This window comes from Eptatretus burgeri, chromosome 12 (genome assembly GCF_056783735.1).
Source record: "Eptatretus burgeri isolate ZD-2024b chromosome 12, Ebu_testis_v1, whole genome shotgun sequence".
In the NCBI taxonomy this organism is placed as follows: domain Eukaryota; kingdom Metazoa; phylum Chordata; class Myxini; order Myxiniformes; family Myxinidae; genus Eptatretus; species Eptatretus burgeri.
The window spans coordinates 44615059-44641493 of record NC_140972.1 but is presented as its reverse complement, the minus strand read 5'-3'; the positions used below and the strand labels follow the sequence as shown (position 1 = coordinate 44641493).

The 26435-nt window shown below is 42.6% G+C and overlaps 1 protein-coding gene across 4 annotated transcripts in view; it reads left to right on the top strand.

The window, feature by feature from the left end:
* Window positions 1-26435, top strand: part of LOC147015516 (RNA-binding protein with multiple splicing 2-like) — a 232663-nt gene that overhangs the window by 78973 nt on the left and 127255 nt on the right. For all 4 annotated transcript variants that reach the window (XM_085850295.1, XM_085850296.1, XM_085850298.1 and 1 more), the window contains exon 4: window positions 10920-10982. In XM_085850295.1, coding sequence (XP_085706421.1) covers window positions 10920-10982 — 63 coding nt within the window. The remainder of the gene's footprint in view (window positions 1-10919; window positions 10983-26435) is intronic.

Genomic DNA, 26435 nt, shown 5'->3' with positions numbered 1-26435 from the left:
AGCAGAAGAGCAGGCTTTGAGGACACGTGGGCTGATGCCGTCTGGACCGGTTGCAGAATCTGACTCGAGGTTTGAAAGCAAGCTCTCCACCTTGTCAGGAGAAAAGGATACAGAGTCCAGGGACAGTTGGGTGCGACTGGGTAAAGTGGGTAGAGATAGTGATGGGTTTGGGACACAAGATTTAGCTGCAAACACCGAGTTTAGACATTCAGCTTTATCACGTGTGGAATCAGCAGTGCGGCCATTTGAGGTAAGGGAGGGGATGGAGGGGGAACATACACCAGAAACAGATTTGATTAAACGCCACCAGGATTTTGAGGAGGGAGAGAGGTTTGAGAGTTCAGACTTGAGATGAGAAAGATGTTGTTTTCTGGCTCTCCTGAGGGTAGCTACACACTTGTTCCGAGCTTTGTGGAAAGAACTGAGATTGCTCCTCAGTTGGGTTTGCTTTCCATGAGGCAAAGGCAAGTTGTTTCAGGACAACTGCCTCGCCACAAGCTTCAGTAAACCAAGGGCGGGAGGAAGGGTAAGACAACTGAACACGAGAGGGGATAAATCTGTGCATGAGGGAGAGCAAGTTTCTTTGAAAGAATTCCCAGGATGAGTTGATGTTTGAGAAAGTAGTGATAGGAGACCAGTCTGTAAGTTTGATGGCTGCTCGGAGACCCTGCCAGTCGGCTTGAGTGAAATGCCAGACTCGACGGCGGTGAGGTGGTTCTCTGATAACAGCCAGAGAGATGTCCACTTTAACAAGGACGTGGTCAGAAGAACCAATTGGAGCGAAGGAAGAGCAGCAGATATTGTCAGGGAAATTTGTCAAAATCAGATCCAGAAGAGATGGAGTACCATTGGTTGAGATCCGGGTCGGGAAGTTGACCGATTGAGTCAGTCCCAATGAGTCACAGAAAGCTTTTGCTGATGTCCCATGGCAGGTGAGAGAGGTACCCACACCTAGCCAACTGGCGTGATGACCTTATAACTCCGCGCTATAATTCCACGACGCCCCTACGGCCTGTAAAATATTGCCAAACGGCGTAGGGCCTCCCTGAGGCCACCTGAGTTTCTCTGCGGCCGCCACACGTTTCTGTCAATTCAGAGAGCGTACGGCTGCCGTATCCTCGCCGTAGAGCAAATGTGACCTAGGCCTAAACAAGCAGCGCGTACCTTTTTTGAAGCATTTGGTATGATTTGGCTGGGGTTCAAACCACCTACCTCCCACAATCGGAGTAGGTGCTCTAACCATTGCACCACCGAGTCTAGTTAAACACACTTGCTTAACTTGCACGGCACATGATAGAGCGCATACCTCTGCCAGGCTAAACAGTTAAGGTTTTGTATTCCACCGATAGGCTGGATCTGCATCCAGACCTGAACCAAAATCTAAATCGAATTGGCTCTTTCTTGTCACCTACGCAACTCATCCACCGAGTTTAGTCTGAATCCGTCCATAACATTTTGACATATCGTGCTATACAGTAGATCGTTTTTGGCCCCATCTCTCAATGATGAAGAATCACTTGAAGAAAATTAAAAAATTATTGAGTCTGAATCGGAATTTTCACCAAAGTCAAATCAATTCATCCTTGACACACACCTAACTGTTCATCAAGTTTTGTCCGATCCGTCCATAACTTTTCGAGATATCCTGCTCACAGACAAACAGACAAACAGAGGGTGAAAACATAACCTCTGTCTGACCTTTGTTGGCAGCCTAGTGTTGGCTTAGCGGCTCGGGCAGCTGGCTTAGGGTCTTAGGGTCCTGAGTTTGAGCCCAGTTGGCTGCTGAATTAACACCAGGTGGGGTTGACTTTGCCTGTCATCCTTCTGAGGCTGGCAAAATCCATACCAGTGTACTGGTATAGGGGCACAGCATCAGCGGCACAGCTGGGTTTCCAAGAAATGAGAGCTATCACAGCAGCCAAGCTGCCATACGCAAGAACAGAACAGAACCTTCGTTGGTGGACTTAACTACGTGCTTAAAAAAGAACAAAAAGACAGCCCAACACAAATCGTTCATTTTTTTTTCAATGATAACTTGTCAAGTTCAAATCACATGTTGAGTTGTCCATCCTCTTGACCATAATGCCCACATAATTATCTCCACCATTGAAGGTGGGCTGAGATTATGTTTTTCACCCCTGTCTGTTTGAAGAGGATTTGTATATCAGGTCACTGAATTCAACCACCAATTAATTATTTTTAACATCAAATTTGTTTTTGGGTTTCCGCAAGTAGCGTGCTCTGCACGATATCTTTCTTGTTCGTTTGTCTGTGAGTAAAATATCTCAAAAAGTTACAGACGGATTTGGATGAAACTTGGTGGACAGGTTCTTGCGTGACAAGAACAAACCGATTCGATTTTGGTTCAGATCTGGATGTAGTTCCGGCCTAGCAGTGGGATACAAAACGTAAACTGTTCAGCATGGTGGAGATATGTGCTCCACTGAGTGCCGTTCTAGTTGATGCTGTAATGGTACTGTTAAGTGAATGAGATAACTACCCTCGCCGAAGAAGAGGGTATTGCATTGAGGAGAGGGTAAGAAGAGAGTAAGTTTGTTACTTAAGAAATCTAAAGATTACGTAAGGATATTGATGACTTCCGTCCTCTGTTTGTGTGTTTGTTACTTACGAAACCTAAAGATTTCGTAAGTATATTGATCACTTCCGTTTCTGTTTGTTTGTTTGTTTGTGTGTTTGTTTGTTTGTTTGTAGGCACGATAACTCGAACGGAAGAAGCTACCAATGTCAAATTACACCAAGTGATTCAGGAGGGTGATGGCTAGCGCTGATTAGATTTTGGTCAAAATCGGTCAAAGGTCAAGGTCATGGTGAGGTCAAATATTCGATTTTGCTTCGCTCGACGTTACGAGTTCGTTTTAACTTCGATTTTAATTTTGTCTTCGGTTTTTGCGATCGCTTTGGACGCGTAAAACTCGGTTGTCGAAATTCTGGTAAAAATCAGATGTTTTGGAGACGTTTTAAGATTGTATAAAAAATATTTCACGGGTCGTCACGTGATGCAGTGCGCTCGAGCAGACGCGTCGTTGAGTCACGTATGTTTTTGCGTATGCGCGCTGACGGTGTTTTCGATAAAGATGGTGTTTAAAAGTCATTTTTTTATCCCAATAAAAGTTATCGTCGCATGCCTGACTCGCTGAGCCGTCGGATCATGTAAAGATTGTTGGTGGATGGCCGAATATTACGGTTTTGTGACTTTGATAAAATAATATAAAATAATTGCGTGGAGAAATGGAGATTTTTGCTTTGGTCGACATTACGATTTTTGATGGATTGGTACAGAATCATCGTAGAAATTTCTGGTTTGCATCGCTACCTTCTCTCGAGACAGCTTTTATTCGACAAGGTCAGAGGTCAAGTTGACGATTTCATAAGTACCAGTCTATGACTGCTTGTTACTTACGAAATCTAAAGATTTCAAAAGTATATTGATGACTTCCGTTTCTGTTTGTTTGTTTGTTTGTTTGTAGGCACGATAACTCGAGAACGGAAGATGCTACGAATGTCAAATTACACCAGGTGATTCAGGAGGGTGATCGCTAGTGCTGATTAGATTTTGGTCAAAATCCGTCAAAGGTCAAGGTCACAGTGAGGTCAAATATTCGATTTTTGATGGTTTGGTACAGATAACTCGAGAACAGAAGAAGCTACCAATGTCAAATTACACCACGTGATTCAGGAGGGTGATCGCTAGTGTTGATTAGATTTTGGTCAAAATCGGTTAAAGGTCAAGGTCACAGTGAGGTCAAACATCCAAAAAATGATAACTCGAGAACGGAAGAAGCTACCAATGTCAAATTACACCACGTGATTCAGGAGGGTGGTGGCTAGCGCTGGTTAGATTTTGGTCAAAATCAGTCAAAGGTCAAGGTCACAGTGAGGTCAGACATCCAAAACATTCGATTTTTGATGGTTTGGTACAGAATCATCGTAGAAACTTCTGGTTTGCGTCGCTACCTTCTCTAGAGACAGCTTTTATTAGACAAGGTCAGAGGTCAAGTTGACGATTTCGTAAGTACCAGTCTATGACTGCTTGTTTGTGTGTGTGTGTGTGCGTGTGTGTGTCTTTGTGTGTTTGTTTGTAGGCACGGTAACTCGAGAACGGACGAAGCTACCAATGTCAAATTACACCACGTGATTCAGGAGGGTGATGGCTAGCGCTGATTATATTTTGGTCAAAATCGGTCAAAGGTCAAGGTCACAGTGAGGTCAAACATAATTCCGTAAATTCATGTGGAGAAATGGAGTATTTTTGCTTCGGTCAACGTTACGAGTTGGTTTCAACTTCGATTTTCATTTTGTCTTCAGTTTTTGCGATCGCTTAGGACGCTTAAAACTCGGTTGTCGAAATTCTGGTAAAAATCGGATGTTTTGGAGATGTTTTAAGATTGTACAAAAATATTTCACTCGCCGCGTCACAGCTCGTCACGTGGTGAAGCGCGCTCGAGCAGAGGCGTCGTTGATCACGTAAAGGTTTTGCGTGTGCGCGCTGATGGTGTTTTCGATAAAGATGGTGTTTAAAAGTCATTTTTTTCTCCCAATAAAGGTTATCGTCGCATGCCTGACTCGCTAAGCCGTCGGATTATATAAAGATTGTTGGTGGATGGCCGAATATTACGGTTTTGTGACTTTAACAAAATAATATTAAATAATTGCGTGGAGAAATGGAGATTTTTGCTTCAGTCGACGTTACGTTTTTTGATGGTTTGGTACAGAATCATTGTAGAAACTTCTGGTTTTTCGTCGCTACCATCTCTCGAGACAGCTTTTATAAGACAAGGTCAGAGGTCAGGTTGGCGATTTCATAAGTACCAGTCTATGACTGCTTGCTTTTGTGTTTGTTTGTCCGCACAGAACTTTCATGTTTTTCTCTGCAACCGCTTGGCGGATCGAGACAAAATTTTCACCATTGGTGCGAATGCTCATGTAGAATGTTTTAATGATAATTATGACGTCAACGGTCACATGGTCTGGCAGTGTTGTTGGAAAACTGGAAAAACTTTGAACCTCTGTTTCTCTGAAGCCGCACCAAAGAAAAATTTGAAACTTGGCACTTTGCAAGTACTCATGGGGAATGACTGATTTTTTTTAATGATGTATATCGTGCCTTCGTTATGACATCATGATTGCATATGTATAACGCTACATCCGATCAGCATGAACATTTTTGAGGGTCATCGAGGGATAAAATGGTCCACAAAATTTTTTGATGACGTCATTGGTCATGTGATTTCGCAGCCATATTGTTTTTTTTATTTTAAAAAAACCTTCAAAAATCTGCTTTTCTGAAATGGCTGAACCTGTCATCACTGCCAGCATTTATGAAGTGGCAGTTCTAATTATGTCTCATTAATTACAGAACACACCAGTACACAAACGCCACACAAAATACACTGCACAAAACTACACGAACACCACACAAAACAAGTCCTGGTGAGGGTCTGAAAATCTCTGATTGTTCTTTTTCTTGTTTCCATTTGTTTCATTAACCTCCGTCATCGAAGATGGACGAAGGTTACTGTTTTCACTCCTGTCTGTTTGTTTGTGAACAGTATTATGGAAAAACTCCTGGACGGATTTCGACGAAACTTGGTGGGGGGATTAGGTATGGTCCAAGGATCATGCCATTAGATTTTGGACTTGGTCCAAAAAAGAATTTCGATTTTATTTGAAAAATATTAGAATTTTTTTTGGCATTTCTACATGTTTTAAGTGATTTCCAACCCCCCCCCCCAAAAAAAAATTTTGTTAGGGGAAAAATAACTTTTTTGCAACTTTTTTTTCAAAAATCTTTCGATTTTTTTTGGCCATTTCTACATGCGCGTCGATCTGGATTAGTTTATTCAATCGTGGTTCAGTAGAGTCTGATCCATTTTGACCTACAATGAATAGGATATCAGGTTCACTTAAGTGACCCAGCACTATTGGCGGCGGAGGTTTTGCACTCGACCGAGTGCTCCCCCTCTAGTTATATTTGTTTTGGTTTGGTTGCTGTTCATGGAAAATGTGTTTGATTTCGTTTTTAAAAATTATTATTATTATTACCTCTCGTTTTTTGTTGTGTTTTGCATAAATATAATGTTTGAGATGCCAGTGATTTAATTTATCTAGTAATTTAGCATGTCTCACTGTGATAAAATTGTTTAACTTGCAAATGGCGACAGGCAAGCAACGCTATGCTCGACTGGCAAACGGAAATAAGAGGAAGGACAAAGGAATAAGCAAATCATGCTCATGTGGATGCGTCCAGGTGAATATCCTGAGGGAATTGCAGGTGTCATTTCCTGTCATTTGAGAATGTGACTAGCGTATATTTATGATGGTAAATGAGAGAACTGGTGTGCAAAGTTGGCCAATCGTACCATGGCCAGAGTTGTGCAAAGCCTGTTGAGGTAGAGAGGTGGAGGTAGAGATGGAGCCGATGATCCAGCCATGCACACAATTGCAGAAGATTGCTTTACAGCATTTGACATTGTGAAGTTGTGTCAATTCATCACATGAATGAGTCACCTGTTTTCTCACCTACTTTTATATAATTTATGAATAACTTGGGGTTATTAATATTCACGATGATTAATTTGCTCAATTAATATGTAACAAAATAACTGTGCGGTATATTTATGTTGATTAGTATTTGATATTTAAAAAAAAATCCTCACCTGTTCATGATTTTGTAGAAAAGGTAGTTCTCTCAGTTGTAGCTCAGTTGTACAATGAATTAATTATGGTTTTGAAATTTATTTACTCAAATAATGTAACTTGTAATGTGTGCATGTTGGAGAGTCGTGACTGTTTGCTTTTTAAAAACAATTGTGTTTGTATGAGATAGGAATTCGGTAAGAGTAGATTTAACGGATGGCAAAACAACACGGAAAAACAGAAGAACCGACAGATGGGAGTCACATGGGACTTGCAATGTCGAAGGTTCAAATACAAAAACAATTCGCAATGCTCGACCAGTCCAATGAGGTTCACCTACAAAACAATTTGCTATGCTCTACCAGTCCAATCACCAACATTACCACAAAAATACCAATGATGTAGCAGAGTCTGTACATTTTTATGTAATGGATATCCCACTTCCATCACTTCACCAAAAAAAACTTTGGAGAGGGGGTGGATTTTGCAAGTATCGTGCTCTGCACGTCTTTTTCTTGTTTGTCTATTTGTGTGCAGGATATCTCAAAAAGTTGCAGACAGATTCGGATGAAATTTGGTGGACAAGTTTGGGTGTGTGACAAAGACGAACTGATTCGATTTCGGTGAAGATCCAAATCAGAATGTGGATGCAAGAATTATTTAATTTTTAAAGTGATTCTTCACCATTGAGAGATCGGGCCAAAAACGATATAGTACTGTATAGCATGATATTTCAAAAATGTATTGGGTCGGATATGTTCTCGTGGATCATGCATTACATGGCGGAGGTATGCGCTCCACCAAGTGCCCTTCTAGTTTCAAATGTGGCCCAAGCTCCATCGTTGGTCTTAATTGTCTTGAAATCCTCAAAGTTGACTGCAATTCTTGAACTCACAGCACTATGTGGCCCATGGCTGTGTTGTACAACTGTAAGCACAATGATGCTTGTTTACAAACACCAAATTTTCAATGGCATTTGAAATTAATTTATTTAATAGAAGTCAAACTCCTCTAACGATGGGTAAGAACACAAGGTTCTCACCTACGACCAAGAGGAGGCTCAGTTCTGCCTTTGTTCAGAAGTTCTTTCCAATGCCTAGACAATGTACAAATAAACAAACAAACAATAAATAAATAAAACTAAACCCTTCAGCAAACAAAAAAATAAAATCTAATTGAATGGATTCTCAAAGCATATGGATCTGCAGAAATTCCTCAACATCACCATGTTGATCGAATAGCATAATATATTTCCCGAAACTTTTCTCTTCTGTAACTACTTACTGTGAGATTAGTAAAATTAACAGTGTTATTCAAACATAAAGTTGGAGTGTCTTGGACTGTTGTGAGCATCTCATTTTTATTAATATTCTACATAGTTGATTTCATGAAGTCCATTCGGATATACTGAACAAAAGGAAGAGAAAATTTACAGGTGGAAGGATGAACGGGTAGAAGAATAATACAAAGTAAGAATAAATTATTTGATGTTGTTCATGACGAATAATAATATTGATGACCCGGTTTCTTGACAGCAGTTTTCACAAGTGAAGAAACATTTCTAGACTTGAATCAGTCCTGGACAGACCGCTGCAACGCCGCAGGACACTTGATTAAAGGTGGCAGGGATTTGTGATTTGTTCAAGGTGTCAGCGATGACTCGCCTAGTCTTTGTGAGACATCTTTAGCATCCACCAATGACCGGTGCTGGCAGACTGCTTCTCCGGCAATGGACATATTGATGAATCGCCATCCTTGCGGAACGCAAGGGTGACGGCTTACAGCTGAGTTGAGATTCATACCCGGGCTAGACAACTTTTCTTCGGCGAATGTGCATACTGTACTTCTTGGCTGTCCTGCCATGTTGTTATGACGCAAAGAAAAGTGAAGGCTATGAAGAGATTTCTCCATCAGAATTATTGACTGATGCCCTTCAAGACGTACATGATGACACTAAGACGAGAATTTCAAGACCTGAGACATTAATTTTGAGAAAACGGAACATATGCCTATTGTTCCATGTAAGCAGCCGATCATTGTCAAGGAATGGCATGTTACCACTCTGTCCTTACAGGGTTATATTAGTTTTTTTTCAATATCTTTCCCAACGAGATTAATTTATATTATGGGGATCGGGCTTGAATGAAAATGAACATGTATGGTTGCAATTTGGTGGGTTTTGTCATTATTTATTTATTTGTTTTGCATCAATAACAGTGCAAGCCATTAGTGTTACAGATTCGGTAAATATCTTTACACTAATCCTATAACCAAGCAGCCTGTGGGTGTCAAACCCTATTTCAGTAGGTTTTTCTTTGATTGCAGGGTGGCTTGAGCTTCGTCACTTGATCGACGTAAATTGTGTATAACTGATGTGTTTTTTGAAAGTAAGAGAACACTTTACTTGAAATGCATAAGAAGGCCAATTATACTTCATTCCCCTGCCTTCCTCTTGCTGGGTGGTCGATTTCCAGTTCACGTCGGCCTGCCGAGCAGAAGCTGCATTGTGCAGCCATTCTGCCTGCCGTTTGAGTCCTGGTGCCCCAAAATAGACCTGTCACTCGCCCGCTTCTGTGAATCCTCCTCATTTCTGTCCGTGCCTGATAATGTAATCAGCCAGCCACCATGGCGGGTGTGACGGGTCCGCCTGGCATGGCGGGACACTCGAACCGGTGATAAGGCTCGAGTGATGGTGTCCTAGCAAGGCACAGCAGCCACCACCACTTAGACGGTACCATTATGGCCTGTTGTTGTGGAACTTTAAGTGGCATTCTTTCCTGGCCATATGAAAAGAAACCTCGATAAATGTATGGACATTAAGGGAGAGAGAGAGAGAGTTAAAGAACATAATGGGTTTTCGACAAAAGTGGTTGGCTTCGGGCTTAGGCAAGATGCATTATGCTTGCATGATCATTTGCTTTATTCAAGAGAGAAATTCCTTCTCCTCTCCCCAATGCTGGTTGTATTTATTTATAACTATTTTAATTATTACCTGTATCTTTTAATTGCCTTGTTTAATTCGAACTGTACGGAATATGTGCTGTTACCTGCTTCGGTGGCGTTATAGTTATCGCGTCCGCCCTGACTCTGATTCTGAGAGGTTGGCGGGTTGAACCCTGCCGTGTCATACCAAAGGCTTCAATAATGATATGTGTTCCTTCCTTGCTTGACACAGAGCATGAACAAACTACCATAGGTTGGTAATAACAGCACAAGCTTTGGTGGACTTAATGGTGTCCTCCTGCTTCGAAGTTCCTTGGAAGGAAACTCATTATTGTTATTTTTGTCACTTGGGGAGAAAAGAAGACCTCAAGATTTTTTTTTTTTTTGCAAATAAATGTTCCTTTCCATTTTCAAGAAATTAACGTTTGAACAAAAGCTCAAACAATTACCAAGGTAGTGCAAACTGAACTTTCTTTCCCTCTGCTTAAAGCACCGTTCACATATTACGTACGTAAATATGATGAGATATTTTACTTTTCAATGGGTTCCACACATTTCATTTCCCACACTCTCCACTTTACTTCCAAATCTCTTTCGATTTTTCTCCATCCTCCTCAACCCCCCTGTCCTCCATTTTCTCACCTTTCCTCCCTGATTCCTTTTCTTTTCTCAATCTTGTTTTCTTAAGTTGCTTCCCTTTCGCGTCCCTTTTGTCTCCAATATGTAGACATCCCATAAAAGAGTATGTACGGAGACATCCTGATCGTATTGCACTCTGTGGTTACTGCAGTGGAATATTATTGGTTTCTTTTTATTTATTGAGAAGCTCCAAACCACAACAAAGTACCCCCTTTCATTTAGACTGGTGTTTACTTGCTTAATCTACCTCAATTCACTTAAGAACTAATCTCAAAGGTTTAATGTCTTTCTTCTGCCTTAAAAAAATTATTTTCAGCCTGGGCTTTGAGCATAGCTTTGATGAACTAATGGAAGTGCTGTGGGCATTCCCTTCAGGATCTGACCTGCTTTATCTGCCAGCACGAGTGACAGCCAGGGAGGCAGCTGAAAGCATTTCAATTCACTGACGTACTGTCCTTGCTTGACCTTGAGCCAAAACTAGCTGCTTCCCTTCTTTCACCATCAGTGCATGCTCTGTTATAGTGCCTCTCATAAGAATGTTTGCTTATGCAATGCCAACAAGGGCTGTTTAGGGAAGGCATGCCGTTGGTAGCAGCATAATCTGAACTTGTGATTCTGGAATGCTTATCATGTTTTTCAACCCCCCCCCCCCCCACCCTCATTTCCACCTCCTTTTGCAGCCTGTCGGATTTGCAATGTTTGATAGCAGATCTGAAGCAGAAGCGGCGAAGAATGCTTTAAACGTAAGTAGGTGCCTGTGGACATTTTGAGTAGGGTTGCACGCACATAGCGCCGGCTTTTGCGATAGCACTGTTCCAAACCCTTGCTGAATATTGTTCTAGGTGGCCTTAGAGTACTTTCTTTTTTGGGATCATTTAGGTCATGCCAACAACATTAGAATGTCAATAGCGGTCATTCATTTTGAACAGCTCCAGTTTGTCAAGGATCCAGACATACACATCATGTTTTCAAATCTTATTACAAATAAACTGTTGCAGCCGAGCTGCTGAATGCCAAGGAAAGATTTTCTTTCTTGCATAAGTATGACAAGTATTATCTGAACTCCTGCCATTCTTACTGTGAGCCAGCAAGGAAGCACAAAGAAAATATAAACATTGTGGGCTTGATAGATCACCAAGTCTCTCTAAGAGGGATTTGGCCCCACAGAGACTGCCAAAGTGCTGCCAAACTTGCAAGTACCATCATGTGGGTGGAAATTCCTTCCATTAAAGAAAAACCTCACTTATTAGTCCCCTACCGGTTTCACCGGAGGGGACCATAGGCTTGCTCTCCATCCGTCCGTCCGTCCGTCCCATCTCGTCAGTAGGGGACATATGTTGCGAAGCAATTCTCGCTCTTATTCACTCTGTTCTTTTTTCAGTACTTCCTCTGTTTCATGGTCACCTCTCACTAATGGCCACAGTGATGGATTTTTTTATGCAGAAGTCAATTTTTTTTTTGGAATAGCAAGATGACGAAGGTTGTGGGTCCATAGACTGGCTGAGCAGTGCAGGGAAACAGGTGGACAAAAGCTACACAGTATGTGAAGGAGAGACACAAACCTGAAAGTTGGCAGTGGCATTAGCAAATGTACAATAGCCCAGAGACCATGAGGTATCTAGTGATGGGCAACATCCTTGAATGACTCGAGGATGGAGCACGAGATGACAGATGCAATGCAGTGAATCACATAATGGATCGCTGGTTAATATAAAAATAAATAAACTAGTACGAGTCTCAATTCAGAATACTCTTACTGATTGTCAACTGTGCACAAAGGGTTTGGGATAGTCAGCAACCTGATGGTGTCAGATTTGTGGTCATGGTTACGAGCCTGTTTAGATGCTCATTGAAGACATGGTTTAATTGAACAAAGCACATAAGGAAGTATTTCCTAACCTCATAGATTGAGTGGTTAAAGTAGTTGAATAGATTATTACACTCTATCTTTAGCCCAAAATGGGCTGAACCACATTCTCTCTTGGTGGAGACATTGCAGGTCAATGATGTGAATATAATTTAGTGCTTTCAAGAAAAAGCCATCAATGGGAAATAAAGTGTACTGGGAACAGCACAGCATTGACAAGTATCACATTCTGTACTCATATCAGCAAATTGTTGAGGTTGCAAACCTTTCTCTGACACTGCTTTTGACAATACATATGTTATCGTAACCATCAGTCATTTTTTTTTACAACTAAAACGCGCCACTTTTGGGATTGAACAATTTCCTGGCACACGGTCAACAGTAACCTGTTAATCCATTGACTGCTGTTATGTCTGACCACAGCCACACATATTCTGCTGACTTGTAGCATACGTTCAGCATTCTGACAATCTAATGCTGTAAGTCTTCATTTGCACACTTGGGGCATTTTGCGCATGAGAACAATTAGAAATGTCACAACAGATGCTCAATGGAAACAGATCCATTGCGTATGTAGATATATAGCAGATTATATGTTCTCCAGTCTGATAGTATGCAGGCTATTGTTTAATGCACTCTAAATTAGAAGGGCACTCAGTAGAGCGCATACCTCCACCCTGTAATGCCTGATCCATGAGAACATATCGGGCCCAATACATTTTTGAAATATCATGTGATACAGTGCTATATCGTTTTTGGCCCTATCTCTCAAAGGTGAAGAACCACTATAAAAATTCTAGTAGTCGGATCTGGATCCAGATCTTCACTGAAATCAAATCAATTCGACGTTATCGCATATCCAATGTGTCCAAGTTTCATCTGAATCCGTCCAAAACGTTTTGAGATATTCCTGTACACAAACAAACAAACAAACAGACAGAACAAGCTGGTAGGCGGCGATGGTTCGCCGAGCATGGAAACTATAAGATATAGAGCAAAATGGATGTCATATAGCGGATAGGGAATCACCTTAAGATTATGCATATCAAATCTCATCCAGTTCCATCTACTGATAACTACTTTGTATCCATTTGAATGAAAAGTACCAAAAATGCGGTTTGAAATCGGAAATCCCCAAAGTTCGAGGAGGTGCTGTGGGTGAACAAAGATCTAAATCGAAAATCCGGCTCGGTCGTTTGTGCACAATGTATTCCAGACAATTAGTGTGAATTTTCATGACCATCCGACCATAACCCTAGGAGGAGTAGCATTTGGCACGAAGACACCTCCAGCTCTCGCATATTATCGATTTTTGCACGAATTGACCTTTGACCCCTGACCTAAGTGAAATCGGTCAATATGTCCTGAGGCAAAGGTGTAGTACTCATTGAGTACCATGAACCTGCAAAGTTTCATTCGTATCGATGCACTCACCTGGTCGCTAGGGGGCCTTCAATGTTCGCGCATACCCTAATTGTAGGGGGCGCTGCCGGTAAAGTATTCCATATATCACAAAAATCGGAGTATATTTGATAGAGCATCACCTGTAGATCATTCGTGCCAAATGTCATAACCATACATGGGATAATGACTTTTGGAATTGATTTCGCGTGAACGGTACCGATTTTGAAGGTTTTTCGGTTGTTGCTAGGGAACCAAAGTGTCCCTAGCAACCATCACAATTTCCAAAGCACTAGGTCATAAGATGTACCTACCACCCGAGTTTGGTCAAAATCCACCCACGTTTACTACCAATTATGCTGATGACAAACGAACAAACATCCAAACAAACAGACAGAATTACTGACAATAAGGGTCACCTATTTTGGCGACCCAACAAACAGACAGAAAGGGGTGAAAACATAATCTGCGTCCACCTTCGGTGGTGTGGGTAATAATAACAAGGAATACACACAAAAAAATAATTAACAATCATTAAGTTGTATTGCTCTTGTGAATTGGGTTGCATTGTTGAATTATTCCTCCATCAACAGTATGTGCTTGTGATATGGATCGTGATATCAGAAAGTACCGGAGATCACATATTAACAAGATATGCCAGCTCTGAAGCACACAGCCGCTGCCTGCCTCGGTGTACATGCCACGTAGTACTGGATGTTCCCAAGAAAGATACGACGTACGAGGCCATCATGCCATACACAGCATACTGTGAATTCGCAGGACTGGATTTATCAATATTTACTACAATATGGAAAGTAATACACTATTGTTATTTCGATAACCTGATGTCTCGAGCAAAAGCTTTATTCAAGACCTAATGGTTTAATCCATCCATCCAACTTTACTCATCTGATTTGCAGTTTTTAAAACTGCAGGGTGAGCTGTGCTGGGCGACACTCCTTTGAAGGTGCATTTCTGTGCAGCTTATTGCACAACTGAATGATGGACGGATGTTTGGTTAATGTAATGAAAAGGAAGTGGAAGGTACGAGAGAGATGGAGGCTGTATCCTGAGTGAACGGTGTGAATGAATGTTGATACGATCACGACTGAGTCTGTACGGGGATGGAATTGATATTATCAAACGTATATGTACAGTGTATACTATGCAATGCGTCATACACCTTTTTTATGTGTGACATGTTTTACTGGCTCGAGGTGGAGAGAATGTTTCAACGTTATGGACGTGAGAATAAATATGGCACTTTGCTTTGCCGTTAATAAGTGTTTTAATCACTTGAAGGTGTTTGGCCAAATTTTTTCACTTTTCGATGTGGAGTTGTTTATCCAAGAAGACGTGGAGCAGTTGTGGCACAAATTGATGGGTGTGAGAATGTGCCAGCAGGAATTTAGGGGGAATGGAAGGTTGGAGGTGGGGGGGAGGTGTTCAGAGTTCCAAAAGTTGTCTTTTTGTCAGAATATATTAAAATATATATGTTTGGAGGCTCTTAGAATGTGTTTTTGTATAGGGTATTGAGGCTCATGGAGGAGCTAGAACACAGAACAGATCAGGACCAAACAGAACGAAAACAACAGTAGAAAGAGAGATGGGGGGCAGCCGGCAGGGTGTGTTTGGAGGGATAGGAACACACCAGCAACAGGGATGAAGGAGAAAATAGAAGGACACCTGGAGAAATAATGAACGTGGGGAAGAGTGAGTGCCAGGGAAGGACACAAGATGAACACGAAGGATACAGCTACAAACTCTCAATCACAAAAGTGGACGGAAAAACTAGAAACCCTAGAAAGATGTGGGCTTTGGGAGAGTTAATGGGGGTAGAAAAGATCATGGTAGTGGATGGGGGTTGACCTGAGATGGTGGCGAACAGCTGTCTTGAAGCCCTGGAGGGAAGAATGAGATTGAAGAGACTGAGGAAATGTGTTCCACAGGCAGTTTGTCAACGTTTCTCCGGAGATTACATTTGATTGGGCATAAAGTTGTCTCCATTCCTGGAAGTTGTGTTCAATACCAGTTCGAGCGATGCTCTTAATTTCCAGATAATTACCAGACTTGGTAAAGATTTATGTTTGATTCTTGAATTTTCTTTTTAATATTTTGCAAAAACTTATTCATTTGATTTTATACCTGTGTCCGCTTTACGGACGGATACTGTGAGGCCCGAGATCCAACTGAGATTACTATTATTATTACCTCCGCCATCGAATGCGAAGGAGGTTATGTTTTCTCCCCTTTCTGTCTGTTTGTTAATTGCCGGAATCTTCGGATTTCAGCAATTATGTCGGTCGGTTGTGTGTGTCATTCGGTGTCTGTCTGTTTGTCTGTTTGTTTGTGTGTTTGTTTACCCTGTAGCACCCACGCCGTTTCAGCGATCATGACCAAACTGGGTAGAGACGTCGGCCATGGTCCAACTTAGACACTTGTCGTTTTTGGTGAATCTAGGTCAAAGATCAAGGTCACCGAAAAACCGAAATTCTTATTTTCTCAATAACGTCCGCGAAAACGGTCGTATCGACTTCAAACCAAACCCAAAATGTGCATCTTCCAATACTGCATCCAACCACATGTCTCATTGGGGTGTCACACCAACACCCTTCTTAGCGGTAAGGGGTCGAATGTCAGGGGAGGTCGGGTCAAAACTTTCAAATTGCGATCAAAACGCCATTTCAAGTCCGATTGACTTCCAAGTTATGATCATGACCAAACTAAGTGCTCTAACTCATTAAACAGTAGCACTATCGACTTATAAGAACCAAAATGATTTCCAGGTTTTTGTTTTTTCAGACATCATGGAGATATGACAAAGTTATTCTGACAATTCCTTGCTCAACGAGCAATTTCATTTGTTTGTTTGTGTACAGGATCTCTCAAAAAGTTGTAGACGGATCCGGATGAAATTTTGTGAACAGGTCCGTTGTGTGAAAGGGACAAACTGATTAGATTTTGGTGAAGATGTGGATCGGGATCCGACTACTCGAAAATTAAGTGATTCTTCACCATTGAGAGATCGGACTAAACTAATATATTTCATGATATCTCCACAAATTGTGGACGGATTCGGATGAAACTTGGTGGACATGTTGGGTGTGTCGCGAGGACGAATTTTTTATTTTATTTTTGTATACCTTGTCGAGGCTCGTATGAGAGCTAAAATCCATTGATTGATTCGATTTTTGATTCGATTCGATTTTTGGTGAAGATCCGAATCTGGATCTGGATACGAGAATTGTTTAATATACAAAGTGATTCTTCACCATTGAGAGATAGGGCCAAAAACGATACAGCTCTGTATAGCATGATGTTTCAAAAATGTATTGGGCCCGATATGTTCTCGTGGATCAGGTATTACGTGGCGGAGGTATCCGTTCTACCGAGTGCCCTTCTAGTTTTTAATAGAATTATTGTTGGAAAAACGCCACAATAACGTGGAATGACCTCGAGTTTTGGCAGTCGAGTTGAAAGCAAATTGTAATACTCTTTCCCACCACCACTGATATAGGAGTCTGTTCATCTTCTGAATCTCCGGTGTGGGGTGGGGCAAACCAAGGAGCTACAACCTTTGTCCTATGACCCTTAGTAACCTCTGGCAAGTTTGGTTGAGATTGCAGAAGTAATGACCGAATGCATCTGCCACAGACACCAAGTTGCATATCTTAGTATGATTGCAAAAGCGACCCGGACAGGCAACTGACATCTCTGCCATTCAAGGGGATGGTCTCCGTCATGAGGTTAAAGGGTTATATGGGTGATGAGAACGATCCTGCCTGCTTGTTCACCAGAAGATATTTTGCACTCAAACTCAAGTAGTTGGGTATTGTTTGCCTTCATGAAGATGAGCCTTCCACCATTGCACAGACCTTTGTTTGGGTTCAGATTGCAGAGCACAATTGGTATCAGGTTGATGCTTTTGCTGGAGCTTCTGGCTAACCACAGCTCTGACTGTTTTTTTTTTTGTATACCTTGTCGAGGCTCGTATGAGAGCTAAAACATGAGAGGGTATGAGAAAAAAAAAGTATGAGAGAACACTTCAAGTGTTCACTTTGTACGACTTGTTTTCCTGCCAATATTTTGTTTCTTTGGAGATTTTTTCAAACTTTCTTTCATCTGTTGAGAAAACGTTCATCATACGTACGGAATAAATAAGTCCTGCTGACGCTGTCCGTTCCTTGGACCATGAATGCACCCAAGTTGGGCTTTAAAATTGGAGCTTGAAGCGAATGCGTTTCATACAGAGAATTGCTAATGTTAAAAAAACACAACATAAAAGCAACAAACAGGATAGTTTGATCATTCACTCACTTTATTGTTAAAACCTAAGTTTATCGTGACCATTCTAACTTTCTAAAAAAAAAAAAAAATCACTGCATACCCCAAGTACAACAACTAACTTTCAACTCATTATGCCGAGCAGTTTGGAAGTGCATATGAAACAGAAACGCATGGAGACGGGCAGTATTATATAAAGCTAATAAGATATATTAGAGTGCAGTATTTTATTTTATTACGACTTGTAATATCCACTTCCTGGCTGGTAAGATGGCCTCGAGGTATGCACACTCGACTCCAACCTGTATAGCCTGGGTTTGAATCTCAGCCCAGCTATAAACTGTCATCCCAGTGTTTCACAGGCAGGGTGATTCATCGATGTGTTTGCTGTCCCTCAGGTGGACGTTAGACGGGTGGTCTGTTGGCATTAATTGGTAGACGTTAAAGATCCACGGTGTCCTTTGTGAAGAGTAGGTGAGCTGTTGCTGGCATAATGGCCAAATTCCAAACTCCTGCCCTAACTACTGCTGGGAAGGCAATGGCAAACCACCTAGTATAAGCCTTGTTCAGAAAGCTGCTTCCACGGCATTGGCGCGCTGGAAAGGAGAGAGACAGACAGACAGACTCGAGAATCCACTCCCAGCAGGAATGGCGCTACACGATACACACTTACATGTCTTTTTTCATTTCATTTCTCCTCTCTCACTCCCGAACACATCATCACCAATATTTGTTGGTGTAATTAACAGTTTTACTATTCTGCTTATTGTTAATTGTATCGAACTTGACTTCCAACTCCTCTTTGTATTCCATTCGGCCTCGTCGAAAGTAGACTTCTCTCAAAGCGCTCACCAATACTGGATGACATTTCGGAATTCCAGTGAGCAGTTCTTCAAGCGCCATTCCATCACAGGATTGCTGTTGGTGTGTTTATTCTTCTGTGACTCTCCCATCCTATTAAATCTCATAGTATCCCATCACCTGTCCTTGGCAGGTGTTCCTGGTGCATATCCACGAGTTCATAATGATAGGAGAACTCATAAAGACCATTGTGCTGGTGTCGTCTCCAAATAATTGTCGCCAACTGCTCACAAATGTAATGGATTTTGTTTTCTAGACGAGGTTGAGGCTCATGGAAGAGCTTCAAGCCTGAGGGTATGAACTTACAATGGGGGTGGTGGGGCAACACTTGGACATAACAAGCAAGGGGACGAACGGACAGGAAGAGAGGATGGGAGGATAATTAAATAATTTATGAGTATCGTTGGCGCAAACTTTACAATTCCTTTTGTTAAACAAAACTTGGGACACTGAAATATGCAGTTGCAGATTGCGTAATCATTTTTGGCATGAGCTTTTGTTCTATTTGAGTGTATTATGATAATATTGTACATTACGGATGAAGTGTCTACCTTTCAATGCTAAAGCAAGTTCACGACCACAGTGAGTGCACCATCCTTTGTTTGCTTTTCCACACATTTAATGTGCCCTTGACCTAACTACCAGCGAATTACCAGGGATCGATCGGAGAAAAGAAAGCAATGTGGGACTTTTTTTTTTCGTCCGATTTTTCTTTGATAAAAATACTTTTCTCACCAATTATTTTTTTACCTATTGTCTTTCGGGTCGATTTTGAGTCCAAATCCCTGAATTTCCGAGCAATGTCTCTGCCACTCCATTGTTACAGCACCAGTCAATGACTCAAAATGAGGGAGGGTGAAAATGCAGATTACATTTGTTGTATTGGGTTTTCTTTGTAAAATGATGCACCCTAATTCTTTCCCTAAAGAAAACTCAATCAGCAAAGAAGACATTGTGCGTGGAAGTATGAAGGTAAACAAATGAGGCTCCGTTGCTCTTGTCTAGCGATCGTAAAACGCGGCAAATCTCTGCGGCTATCTCTGTGATGTGTCTATTCATAAGTGCTGCGGTGTACCATGTGGAAATTTTTCATGTTGCACATTTGAGTGTCCTCTTGGCTGCTTGTTTGCTTTTCTTTGGTGTTGCCCATGAACTGCTAACCACTCAGGCCTGCATTAGAGCAAGGGGCTGTCCATATATTACGGAATGCATGAGTGAGTAGGTGCTTGGTCCATCATTTTGGGAGGGGTGGAGGTGGGGGTTGGGTCACTCAACTTTATGTAAATATTGGGAGTAGAGGAGGTCTTTGGCCCATTGTTGAGTGATGCAGTTGGCAGGGGTGGGGGTGAGTGATTTGGTGTCGAAAAATGCTTTGCCGTAATATCTGTACGGCCCCCAATGCAGTATGTGAGTCGCATCTACTGGTATATTAGGACTTTAAAACTGAGTATAGATTTTTCGTCTCATGAGTACTCCCAGTGGGTGGATGGACTGGCACGCATTTTATTGTTTTCTGCACTTCATAGTGCGATTTCCTTGATAGATTTTTGGCAAGCATTGGGCCAAAAGAAAGGGCTTGTCATAACTCCCATGTCTTGGGAGATGAAAGAGAATTCCAAAACGGCACCTCGGTAGTAAGAGCTAATTATAACATTGGAAAACCATTAATATTGTCTGAAAACCAAGCGCAAGAGCTCACAAAGAGATTGATCACCCCATGGATCTGATCACCAACTGGTGAAGTACATGTTATAAAGAGACGTTTATTGACAAAGGATATTTTTGGAATTAATGAAGTTACAAAAGAGAATGGGTCCATTTATAGAGTGTTGGAGAGGGATGTCATGCATACATTTGTATCCACCATACATTGGACAGAACAATGACGTCGTGACTCATACAAAGTTTTTTTCCGATATTTGAATTCCTGCTGGTACATTCCCAGCAGCCACCATTGCATGCACAATTCCCTTTTAAGCAGGTGAACATCATTTAGAAATTTACTGATTTTGAACGAATCATTTGTGAGATGCCTACGACTCATAACAACAATGTTTTCCTTTTTACAAGGCTTATTTTGACAAATTTTGGAATTAATAAATGCATTGATGATGCTTCATTATCTTCGTGATGGAAAACTATGCACGACATGTGAACTAAGGTCAGATTAGATCTGTGACTTGCTACAGGTACCATGTAAACCTGTACTAACCTGTTCCATGGTCGGGTTGGCGGCGACGAAACTGTCTCCCCCACCAAGTTTCTTGGTGAGGAGGGTGTTTGGATATGGACACCCAGCAGGATTAAAAACAAAACCTGTTAAAGGACAGAGGAGCTCCTTGTGAGCCAACGGCCATCCATATCTAGTGCCCAACTGTGTCTGCGGACGCCCTCCTGCAGTTAGGTTACTTTTTTTTAGGGGGTTGGTGGCAGGATTTGCACTCCGGCCACCGTAAAACCCTTCATTCCGCAAAACACAAAAACGCAAAAAAATCTGAAAACCCACTCCGTGGGAGTATCTCGTGTGCAGCTTCCCTTGGCAAGGCAGCTCACCGGATGATGGGATTGGGGAAAAGCCTTCGGGACCCTCAATCTTTGATGATCGGAGGGAAACCATGGGATAACCTTCCAGGGTCAGATTGTGGTAGTGTGTGTCGGGGTGATGCTGAGATGTCATCCACCTGACGGCAGTCTCCATGGGTTAACCTGAGGCCGTCCCTTCCGGTGGGTGCCTGGAATGTCCTATCCCTAAGAGAGGATGATCACCTGTCTCTGTTATCATCTGAACTCAAGCGTTTGGACATCGTTATTGTAGCACTCTCTGAGGTTCGGAGACCGGATTGCGACGAGATCATGGTGGGTGGCTACACCTACTATTGGTTTGGTCACTCTGATGGTTACCATGCCCAAGGAGTTGCTGTAGCTGTGCACAATAAGCTGACTCCATCGATAATAATTGAGGTAACACTGGTCAATGAGCGTGTTATGAGACTAAGGATCCGTCACTCCTTGGGTGTCATTTCCCTGGTCTCTGTTTATGCTCCGACTGAGGCGAGTGATCTCACCGTGAAGGACGCATTCTATGCCACGCTCGAGTCTGTGGTTAATCAGTGCCCCAGGTGAGATACACTTCTAGTCTTGGGAGATTTCAATGCATCAATGTGAACTGATAGGGATGGTTATGAGACATGTGTTGGTCCCCATTGGTCTGGAACTGTGAATCAGAATAGCACTAAGTTCCTTGACTTTGCAAGAAGTCATGGACTTAGGGTGGCTGGTTCATGGTTTCAGCACCCACAGGCTCATCGCTGGACTTGATATATCCAATGCTGGTGGTGTGGCAAAGGAGATTGACCATGTGCTTGTTGATGGTCGCTGGAGGATACTCCAGAACTGCAGGGTCTACAGGAGTGCTCATTTCCTTAATACTGATCACCGGCTTGTTGTAGCAACTCTGAAGATGCAGCTTAAATCCAGGAGAAAGGTAAGATCCCAGCCTCGGCTGGATGTTGGCAAGCTCAAGGATGAGACGGTAGCTGAGGAGTTTGTGAACAGGCTGAGTAGAGATTTGGGGGGTTTGGGTGCTTTGGGGGATCCTGAAGAGTTGTGAAGTGCCTTCAAGACCATCTTCCCTGATGTTGCCAGTGGATGTCTTGGAACTTACCGTCGGGTGAAGAAATTTGTCTCTCAAGGGAAACTGGGACCAGAGTCACAGGGCCAGGCTGATGGCAAACCATGCAGTATAACCTTTGCCAAGAAACTTATTTGGCAGCACCAACGCTCTGTAAAGAGTATGTTTCATCAAAATCAAATCTAAACTTGATATCTACGATCACCAGGGGTAAGCCTCCCCCCCCAGTGCCCCAGATCCAATGACAGTCATATTATTTTCAGATCGCCATATGACCTTGACCTTCAACATTTATGCATGGAATGTAAATTAATATAATGTGCCCCCATCTACAATCTATCCATAAAACTCAACATATGAAAATCAGAGGAGAATTATTCAAGTTATGATCAAAAAATATGTTTTTAGTTAATTAAGTCCCTATCCGAAAATGTAGGTCAAGGACATAAATCAGATATATGAGGTGCACAACTTCAATGCAGGAACACTATGATGCAAAAACAGGTCAAGCGGTCTTTGAGATTCCACATTGGTGAAATTGAGCAATGACAAAAAAAGTTTGTTTATTCAGACTGCCATTTGACCTTGATTTTTCACCGGGACGGGTATTCTGCAAGTCTAGTGTAAGTATTCCTTGCTCTCGGCTCTCTAGAGTGGGCAATTCTGTTCTGATCAGACAAACCTTCGTCAAGTTGTGGTGAAAAATGTTTAAATGTCTGTAATTAGGTAATGACATGAAAATTAGGTCAAGGTCAAAAAACTATGTCAACCCCGCATACTTTCTACTGTCATTATTGACGCAAAATTTCATTCCGAAAGTTTCAGCCGGATCTATGATACAGCTCATAGTAGTATGACATGACATTTCTACTGCTCATAGTATGACAGTAGAAAGTATCGAACTGATCACGGTTCCGGTTTCGAGCGGCAAGAGGTCTCCTTCGGGGCTCCCTGCTGACGTCCTCAAAGTTAAGTTCCGGTTGTTATTTGTCCCGTTTTAACTGTTTAATTTTCTCACCTACATGTTAATGTGTGTTCCTAGTTCGGTTTTGTTTCAAAAATCGTGCTATTTTGTGAGTATTTATGTCGACGTTCTTACCTGGTGTTTGAGGCCTAGTCCTAGGCTTGAGGCCTACCGGTTCCACTCGGTGTTCGATCGTTTTTTTTTTGTTTGTTTGTTTTTTCTCCCCATTACCTTCAATTTCTATCCTCCCCATTACCTTCAATTTTCATCCTCCCCACTTTCCAAACATCCCCCATTCTCCCAACTAATCTTTCTCATCTCAAAAAAAAAAAAAAAATATATATATATATATATATATATATATATATATACCCAACAACAACAACAACAACACGCTCACCTTCTCCCGATTCTGCTACTTCTTCTTCCTCTTAACTTCCTCCTCGTCTTCCTCGATTTCTTTTTTTTTTAAACTTCCATGACCTAATCTGTTGAACTCTCTCATACATTAATATTAACAACAAAAACGATCTTATAATGCTTCATCTTCCTCTCTCGCACATGTGGTACTCTTTACTGTTTCACAATGCACTACTCTTCTGCTATTTTAACAGACTGCTCTCATTTCGACCTCTCCTTCATTCCTTGCCTAAAAAATCCAACTATTACAGCGCTTCTTCTCTCCATGCTCTGAATTCGCCTTCATTGCATCCATCAAGAATTGTGTTAAATCGCATCTCTGACCTAAAACTTTTAAAAACCACAGTTTGCCATGGATGCTCGCTTTCCATCAACCATTCTTTTTTCCAACTTCAGTGCCAACTCACCCCCTCACCCCTCACTCTCACTCTCAAAGCAACCATCCCACTCTTCTCCCTCCAAGCCTCCCTCTCACCTCTTTCAAAAATTCCCCCTCACCTTTCTCCCACCTTTCATCCCCCTCACTCTTCCTTCTCGAAGTTGCCCCCCTCTCATCCACCAACCTGCCTCCCTCCACTGCCCTCTCACCTCCATCTCTTCACTCCACCTCCTCAAATCCTCAACTGCCATCTTCCTTGTCTCTTGTCCCCCTCTCTCCCAGCACCACAGAGCCTTTTCTCCTCCTCATTCGGCCCCCTCCCCTCGCTATTCTGCAATACCCCACACTCCTTCAGCAACCCTCCTTACCTCCCCCTCGTCCCTCGTCCTACCCTCCCCCGCCCCTCCACCTCCTGCACCCAAAGCCTCCTCCCCTACCTCTTCATTAAAAGTGTGGACCTCAAATATCCGGGGCCTTCGCTCAAACCTTTCAGATCTTTCCATGCAGGTTGCCACTGACAAACCAGACATTATCTGCCTAACAGAAACTTTCCTCTCCCAAGACGTGTCTGACTCCCAAGTATCTCTCCCTGGTTACTCCCTCTTACGGTATGACAGACCTGTGCCTCGTCCTGGTGGAGGTGTTGCTCTCTTCATCAAAGACTCTATTCCTCACTCTCCCTGCACTGCTCTCACTCCCCCACACCCCCAGGAATACCTCTGGCTTCGGCTTCCCCTCCACTCCCACCTCATGTTTATATGTGTACTGTACCGTCCACCGAACAGTGATGACTCCATCTACACCTCACTCTCCGAAAACATGGACCATCTTCTATCTTCTCATCCAAACTCTCTCTTCCTCTTATGTGGCGACTTCAATTGTCATCACGCCAGTTGGCTAGGTGTGGGTACCTCTCTCACCTGCCATGGGACATCAGCAAAAGCTTTCTGTGACTCATTGGGACTGACTCAATCGGTCAACTTCCCGACCCGGATCTCAACCAATGGTACTCCATCTCTTCTGGATCTGATTTTGACAAATTTCCCTGACAATATCTGCTGCTCTTCCTTCGCTCCAATTGGTTCTTCTGACCACGTCCTTGTTAAAGTGGACATCTCTCTGGCTGTTATCAGAGAACCACCTCACCGCCGTCGAGTCTGGCATTTCACTCAAGCCGACTGGCAGGGTCTCCGAGCAGCCATCAAACTTACAGACTGGTCTCCTATCACTACTTTCTCAAACATCAACTCATCCTGGGAATTCTTTCAAAGAAACTTGCTCTCCCTCATGCACAGATTTATCCCCTCTCGTGTTCAGTTGTCTTACCCTTCCTCCCGCCCTTGGTTTACTGAAGCTTGTGGCGAGGCAGTTGTCCTGAAACAACTTGCCTTTGCCTCATGGAAAGCAAACCCAACTGAGGGCAATCTCAGTTCTTTCCACAAAGCTCGGAACAAGTGTGTATCTCCCCTCAGGAGAGCCAGAAAACAACATCTTTCTCATCTCAAGTCTGAACTCTCAAACCTCTCTCCCTCCTTAAAATCCTGGTGGCGTTTAATCAAATCTGTTTCAGGTGTATGTTCCCCCTCCATCCCCTCCCTTACCTCAAATAGCCGCACTGCTGATTCCACACGTGATAAAGCTGAATGTCTAAACTCGGTGTTTGCAGCTAAATCTTGTGTCCCAAACCCATCACTATCTCTACCCACTTTACCCAGTCGCACCAAACTGTCCCTGGACTCTGTATCCTTTTCTCCTGACAAGGTGGAGAGCTTGCTTTCAAACCTCGAGTCAGATTCTGCAACCGGTCCAGACGGCATCAGCCCACGTGTCCTCAAAGCCTGCTCTTCTGCTCTTGCTCACCCTCTCTCTGTTCTATTCACCCTCTCATTTTCCCAAGGTCATCTGCCATCTGCTTGGAAATCTGCTAACATCACTGCCCTGCATAAAAAAGGTGCAAAAACAGATCCCTGTAACTACAGACCAATCAGCCTTCTCCCAATCATCAGCAAGGTTATGGAATCCATCATCACTTCAGACATGAAATCCTTCCTCTTCTCCAATGGCTTGATTTCCAATCATCAATTTGGTTTCAGACCAGGTCACTCTACCCTGGATATGCTGCTACTGCTCTCCCACCAATGGATGGAGGTCATCAATGCCAGACAGGAAATCCGAGCCGTATCCCTGGACATATCACGTGCTTTTGACACAGTCTGGCACCCTGCCCTACTCACCAAACTCTTCCCATGGTATTCAAGGCCATCTCCACTCATGGCTCGCAGACTTCCTCTCCTGTCGCAGTCAACGTGTGGCCCTAAATGGAGTTCTTTCATCCCCTCTTCCTGTGCAGGCTGGAGTTCCTCAAGGTAGCGTTCTGGGCCCTGTTCTT